The sequence below is a fragment of the Pinus tabuliformis genome, chromosome 2_1, assembly GCF_031772625.1.
Source record: "Pinus tabuliformis cultivar Carrire ecotype Pingquan chromosome 2_1, CPIR1, whole genome shotgun sequence".
Taxonomy (NCBI): domain Eukaryota; kingdom Viridiplantae; phylum Streptophyta; class Pinopsida; order Pinales; family Pinaceae; genus Pinus; species Pinus tabuliformis.
This window is the reverse complement of record NC_142299.1, coordinates 546,341,590-546,349,246: the sequence shown is the minus strand read 5'-3', so window position 1 is coordinate 546,349,246 and position 7,657 is coordinate 546,341,590. Positions and strand designations below refer to the sequence as shown.

Below are 7,657 nucleotides of genomic sequence, written 5' to 3'. Positions count from 1 at the left end.
ATACAGTCAGGGTTATGTTTAGAGTTTAGTTGTTGAATTGTTGAATCGTTTTCTCATAACAGAGTTTTAAGTTAATACACAGACTTATTCACAGTCACGACGTGCGTATACTTCTTGCGTTGATTTGATAGCTGATCAGTTATAGCCAGTATACCCTTAGGCGTGGACGGGCCCTGCGTTCTTTGATTGGTATACTATTCTTTTGTTTTGTTACATTTCAGTTATCACATGTTCGCATAGTATTGATATTAGAATCGATTTATACAGCACATGGTTTGCATCACTGTTATGATTACATAGCTTTCGATTTACACAGTTCATGGTTTGCATAGCAGTTACATAGCGTTTGATTTCAATAGCCTTCGATTTTCATTGCATGTCTATGGTGTGCGCTTATGAATGGTTTATGGTTATGTTGAATGGTCAGCACTAGGATCTGGAAGGAAGTCTTGTAAGGGACTCGATCCCTGTGTGACTTATAGAGACATTATTATAAACTCTGTTTTGCTTCACAGTTCATTTATGTTCTCTTTATATAGTTTGATAGTGTGAATATCTTTGCATGCTGTGTGTGTTTATCAAACAAGGGTTTTCTGGGTGATATCTCTATAAGGAGGTTAAAACCATTGTTACAGTCATACACAGTACTTAGGTTCATGGTTTGATTTGATAAATGCATCTCATAACAAGCACTGTAATCAAGCATATCAGTAGGGTAATCTAGGTGTGTGAATGATAGGCTACATATTCAGGTCTTCCGTAAAGAAGCCTTGTATCCTACATCCTAATCACTTGGCCAGAGATTCTTTATGTCTATATATTTTAGACCACGCCTCTAAGCTTATGCACCTCGGTCGATATTAAATATAGAGTCTAGTCTAGTACCCTAGCTGGAACCACTACAGTGATATAATCTCCATCATCGAGGGTTGTTGCAGAGATGCCAGGGTCTGCGAATGAAACCCTAGCCACTCACATTCTCATCTCTCTTTGCTTCAATAAACTTTTCGTTACCTTGGAAGAAAAAAATAACCAATTCAGGTAGCAAACAAAGAAGTAATAATGGAAGCAATATTAAAATCCAAACTTGGCATTTCCTAAGAAGCAAACAAAGAAGACATTAATGTAGCAAACAAAATAATAATGGAAGTAATATTATAAGCAACAAAGAACACTATAATGAAACCGCATAAGAAGTTAAAGAAGGTTCCATAATGGAAGCAAACCAATATGCAAAAAGAGATGCCATACTGGAAGAAAGACTCGAAGCAACAAACAACCTTATAATGAAAGCATAACTTGGCATAAATTAGGAGACAAAAAAATGCAGCTAGTTTCCATGTCATAGCAGAAGAAGAACAGGAAGCACAATTGGGAGAAAAATTGGAAATACTAATGAGTGCAACCATGGAAGAAATGATGGAAGAAAAAATTCTCAGTGTTAAACTTTGCAGTGTTTTTGGTGCTATTACGGATGTTTCATTGTAGCATCGGGTTTTGCACTGCTAAATTGAATCAATTCACAGACTCAAATACACTAATTTTCGACATTATTTCGAGCACTGATAGCCTTTTTATTGTACTGATATTTCAAAGTTAAACAATATAATTTTCATTGACTAATGTTAAAATAATAGTGATCATATAAAAAAAATAAGGTCATGCCTTAGTAGGGAGTAATAATGATTCCATAAAAATATTTAAATTTAATTAATAAGAACATACAAACCATGCATATTTACCCACAGATTGCCATATATATTATTAAGTTTTAAATAGGTTTTGTTACAATACCATGGGCCAATACCATGGCTTATCAATACCACATGCTTAAAAACATTAACTCATTTCACAATCAAAATTTAAAATGTAAAATATATTAAACCTTACATGCATCATTCATTGCACAAAGTGACAATTCTCAGTTGTTTGGATGGAAGGGGAGAGAGAAGGAGAGAAGAAGGGAGATAGTGATAGAGATAAATGGTAGAGAGAGGGAGAGAGAGTATGAGAGAGAGAGAAATAGGTAGGAGGGAGAGAGAGAGAGAGAGAGGAATCAAGAGATAGATGATGGGAGCAAGAGAGAGAAGGTCAAAGGGAGGAAGAGAGAGAGATGGAGTTGGAGGGGGAGAATTATATAGGGAAGGAGAAATCCATAGAGAGATAGAGATAGAAAGAGAGGAAGTCATAACTGAAAGATGTAGAGAGAGTGAAGGAGAGAGGAGAGTAGGGAATATAGAGAAAAGGAGAGGAGAGAGAGGGGGGGAGAAGGGGAAAATAGATAGGGAGAAATAGAGATTGAGGGGGAGAGTGGAGGAGAGATAGAAGGAGAGAGGGAGGGAGATAGGGATAAGTTTGAAGGAGAGAGAGAGAGAGATGGGGGGCGAAATAAATTGAGGTAGGAGAGAAAGGGAGAGAGTGAATTTGAGAGAGAAGGAGATAGGGAGGGAGAGATAGATGGAGTTGGATGGGGGAGATAGAGGGAAGAACAAAGACATAGAGAGATAAACATGGAGAGAGAGAGAGAGAGAGAGAGAGAGAGAGAGAGATGGTGAGTGAGAGAGGAGAGGATGGAAGAGAGAGAGAGAAGTAGAGGATAGAGGGAGGGAGAAAAGGGAAAGAGGGAGAGATGGAGACAAAGACATGCAGGGGAGAGAAGGAAGGAGATAGGGAGGGAGATAGTGATATATTTTGAGGGAAGAGAGAGAGAGAGAGAAAGAGATGGGAGGAGAGATAGAAGGAGGTGGGAGAGAAAGGGAGAGAGAGGAAGGAAAAGAGACGACTTGAGAGAGAGAAGGAGAGAGGGAGTGAGAGAGAGACTAATTAGGAGGGGGAGAGAGAGGAAGGGATGAAGAAAGACAAAAAGAGAAAAATGTGGAGAGAGAGAGGGGATGCCAAAGGAGATATGGATAGGGAGAGAGGAGAGTGGGAGTGAAGGAGAGAGATAAGAGGATACAAGGAAAGAAGGGGAAGAGAGAGAGAGAGAGAGAGAGAGGGAGAGAGAGAGAGAGAAGGGGAAGAGAAAGAGAGGGAGATGAAAAGGGAGGGAGAGATAAATATATAGATAGATATGGAGAGATGGTGAAAAGTGGATAGATATGGAGATAGAGTGTGTATATTTGGTAGGTGAGATAGTGAGGAAAAGAGGGAGAGATAAATGAATATAGATATATAGATGGTGGGGGAAGATATGGGGTAGAAGAGAGAGTCAAAGAGAGGGAGGGAGGGATATATATATATATATGGAGAGAGCGAGTGTGTGTGTTTTGCGGGTGAGATAGAGAGACAAAGAAGGAGAGATAACGAGAGATAGTGCGAGTAAGGGAGAGGAAGAGAGAAAGAGAGAGATAGAGGGAGTGAGGAAGAGGAAGAGAGAAAGAGAGAGGGGGGAGAGTAGGAGATGGAGAGAGAGAAGGAGATAAGATGGGCGATACGCACAAAGATGAAGGGGAGAGAATGAGTGAACAAGAAAGAGACACACAGATATAAATAAATATTTTTATATAGTATTATATATATTGAACACTATTAACCATTGAGAAAGAGGAAGTAACGCTTGTAAAAAAGGTTAAAGAAGTTCGATTTAGAAATTCAAGAATATTTTGGATTTTCACATAAATAGATGCATTGATTTCATTGTAGATGTTGATTCCTAATATTATTTGATTCCTTATACTAAATGCATTGATTTCATTGTAGACGTTGATTTGTAATCTTATTTTATTGCATGTACTAGATGCAATGATCTCAATGTATATGTTGATTTATAATCCAATTTGATTGTTTGCACTACATCCATTGGTTTCTGTTTAGATGTAAGTAGATGCGTGATGTACATTAATTTTAAAGTAATTAGATTAATCATTTGCATTGATTTCACTGTAAGCACAAAAAATCTATTGACCAATGCATTGGTTTTTTTGTTACAATAATTCAACGATAAATAAAACTTGAATTTAATCTACTGCATTCTTATTATTTTCATTTTCTACTATTCAACATTATTAGTCACTTTGCATTCAAATGAAGTAATAGATAGTAACTATTATTAAACTTGGGTTAACACTCCATAATTCACCATGATTAACATTAAAGAAATTTACTATTAATATTGGATAGCCAAAGAGGAAACCTATATTTATAATTTGAGAATAATCACAATTAACATAGAATAATCGGGCGGGAAGATAGATAACTGCTTTACACCATTGCATTTAACTACAGGGCCTGACTCCCAATGCCATGGACGCAAAATAATGTTATAACACTCGAAAATTCTTTTCCTAATCCAGACCTATTAAGGCAAAAAATGTTCTTAAACTTACCAACAATTTACAGAATCCCCAACCACGGCGGAACTGACACGATTTACACATTAAGCCTACAATTAAAACATTCCATACATAGATTAATGGCAGAAATTGCATACTATTGTCAATTATTGACATTACAATGTTGATTAGAATCACAGAATGATCGAAGAAACAAAGAAAAGTGAAATGAGTGGCAGCATGACAAATTATTTCTTCAGGGCGGGAAACACAATTATATAAAATGCATCAGCACGTGGCTAAAAGTTGTGATGCTTCACTTCCTTGTGAGATTCCTTCTTTTTGTGATGCTCGTGGAAGGCGTAGCCCCCTGCCCCCACTGCGGCTGTTGCTGCGATTTCCTCCGCAATCTTGTGCTTGTGCGCATTCTCTGGGTCCTTCTTTGCTTGATGTTTCTCGTACTGCACACCGAAAGACCTAATTAATAATACGATGATAGTATAGGTAAACGCCATAAGCCCGGAAAATATATATTTCCGGTTGATCTAGTTCATCAATTCACGATAAATAATTCTAATTCAGATTTTACAAAACGATTAATAGCTTCGATCCCTCAAAACAATTGACGTCATCATCACTAAAATTGGAATAAAGGGATAAGAGAGATATATACAGTACGGAATAAGAGGGATATATACAGTACCAGTGCAAACGTTCCAGCGGCTACTGTTCCCAGTTCACCTAAATGCTCCATTCGTTTATCATGCTTCTCCTTCTTTACCGCTTTCTCGTACGGCGTCGCTTGTGGGGCGGCATTCTGGCTCTCGTCTTCCTTGTCATGGTGGTGGAAATGGTGGTGGTGCTGGTGTTTATTCTCAGACATCCTTTCAAAAATTCCAATTACAATGGATTGTGACGAAATTCAGAAACTGACTTGTACAGCCTTACAATGATCAAAACAGAACTGAATTAGATCCCAAAGGAATGGAAGGAGATGCAGAGACTGGCTTGTACGCTCTCACGAAACTCAAATTGTTCAACAGATTAGATTGAGGAGATGCTAACGAAGTGGTGTTCTATATATAGCCAGAGTAGAATATTAAACACACAATACCGTGTGGAAACCGTCTTCACGCGTGAGTGTAGTTACCAGAATAGGCGGTGCGACCATATGGTCCCTCCTTACCCGAAGGAGGTTACCGCCCAGAAACGTGCGCTTGATCTAAGGTGCCAGTAATTTGTTATCCTGAGATCATGATATTTTAATTATTAGTAAAATAGTATCGTGATTAGCCAGCCAAGGGAGGCATATCTGGAGTAACGTGGGCCTGCAGTGTCATATTTGTTTTCTTACAAGTTACGCATTACTCCCGAACAACCGAACAGATTACCTGGGGCAGGGTACGCTGATTATTGTTTATATATATATTTTAATGCAAAACATGGGAGAACATCCGTGGTATATGCATGTTGTTTGTAATCTGTCTGTAAATAATTAATTAAAAGTAAGACTTTCGAGTGCTTTGTGCGATCCAGGCACTTTCAAAGAGAATCGGAGACTGGTTCTTCGATTCTTCTCTCGGTGGGTTATTTCAAGATGTGATATTACTTTTTTAAATGGTTTGTAAATTTTCTTTGTTTTTATTTAAAAGTTTTATTTGTTCGTAGGTAGTTAGGTTATTTGTTTTTATAAGACTTATCATATTTTAGTTGTCCAATTTTTAGGGAAGATAGTTATTTTTTGCTGCTATTTGTTGATGCAAGTTCACACAACACCGACTTTCAGTCTTACTAAATGCTTCTAAATCTTAGACTTTTAACCTATTTTCTTAAATCATAAAAGAATAAGCTCTTTTAAATAAACAAGATATATAGCAACCTGTTATGTTATGACATTCTAAAATGTCTAGCTATTTTTTTCCTTCCGTTTTTTTTAATGTGGGAGAAGTTAGTACTGCATTTTTATTTATTTGTCACTTTGATTAAGATTTTTCGGAGTTAAATTGGTTTTGCATTAGATTGAAATTCTTAAAATATTATTTGTCTGTATCTTTAAGTTACGTTTATATGTGATATTCCTATTAAATTTGTAAAAATTTAAATATCAGAAGAATAGAAGAATAGTTGGTAAATATTTATTGGTTATTTAATTAGTTTTAAATTAATTATGATTAAATTTTTTATAATTGAAATAGTTAAATTTTATTTAGTTATTTGAAAGCGTTTTTACAGTAATATAGAATATTGAATTCATTAAATTTTTACGATAAAATAAAGTAATATTCATTTGACAATCGAAACCATCAAACTCCTTAAGTTCTCCCAAGATATTTATGGTGAAGCGTTGAATAATTGAAGTAATATTTTTTTTGTTATGTTATTTGGAAAGAATATGAAAACATTGACTTTCTGACTTTACTACACATCCGTGGGTATACCTAAGCACCGAAAGAAGTTTCGTTTCGACGTCAATGACAGTGCACTCCAAAATGATTATTCCCAATTTTACAGAGAGGTTTTTTTAATCGTAGTTGAGGTAATCGTAGTTGAGGTTATCAATCGATTGAATTTGCTGAATCGGCATTATCTTGTCGGTCCTTTAAAACGACTTACTTTTTAAAAGTAATAACAGCTAAATTTATTATTAGTTGATTGAACTTAAGCATTAAACACGAGTTATACATATCAATAATATATTCACAAATACAATATTCAATTATAATCTCAAAATGGAATGAAACACATTTTATTTTAGTTAAGTAAATCTTTATTCATGAATAAATATTTTATATAAGAAGTGGTCAAATAATATGAATGATATATCTTTTCCTAAATTAATTTTTCTTTAACTCTAATCAAAATCACCTTTCACTCATCTGAGATAGGATAAGGTTGTCTAATTTTGGTTATACCATGATGGATAGAGAATTTTATTAACAAGTGTGCTAGTAAAGAAATAGAGTGAAAAAATATTAAGATATTATGAATAGGTGATAAATCTAAATATGGAAAATTAGAATTATATTTTTATTTTCACTTGTGTAAATAGAAAATTAGAAATTAGAATTATCTTTGCATCTTTACTTGGGTAAAGAAGAAAATTAAAAGCTTTTAATATAAGATCAAATGATCAAATTATGAGGAGTTTTATAATAAATTAAATGATGACAAAGTCTCAAAATGACATAGGGTGAAAGCATTTGTTAGGATTGAAGTGAAAATCAATCTCTCTTAAAACATCTATTTTATAAGATTTAAATTTCACAATATTTATCACAACACCAACCATTTTTATCTTTATATCCACAAAGTTATGTTGACCTTGGAAATCTTCTTTTATTTCTTTGCAAGAGAAGTAAAATTCTAAGAATTTATAATAATCCCTT

The 7,657-nt window shown here is 34.9% G+C and overlaps 1 protein-coding gene across 1 annotated transcript; it reads right to left on the bottom strand.

Annotated features, from left to right (window-relative positions):
- Positions 1 to 4,186: 4,186 nt before the first annotated feature.
- LOC149201493 (uncharacterized) lies at positions 4,187 to 5,298 on the bottom strand. The gene is made up of 2 exons (XM_089399750.1): positions 4,975 to 5,298; positions 4,187 to 4,732 (listed from the first exon to the last, which is right to left on the bottom strand). The coding sequence occupies exons 1-2, from the start codon at positions 5,152 to 5,154 to the stop codon at positions 4,571 to 4,573; spliced, it is 342 nt and encodes a 113-aa protein (XP_089255876.1). The 5' UTR covers positions 5,155 to 5,298; the 3' UTR covers positions 4,187 to 4,570.
- Between the last annotated feature and the right edge of the window lie 2,359 nt (positions 5,299 to 7,657).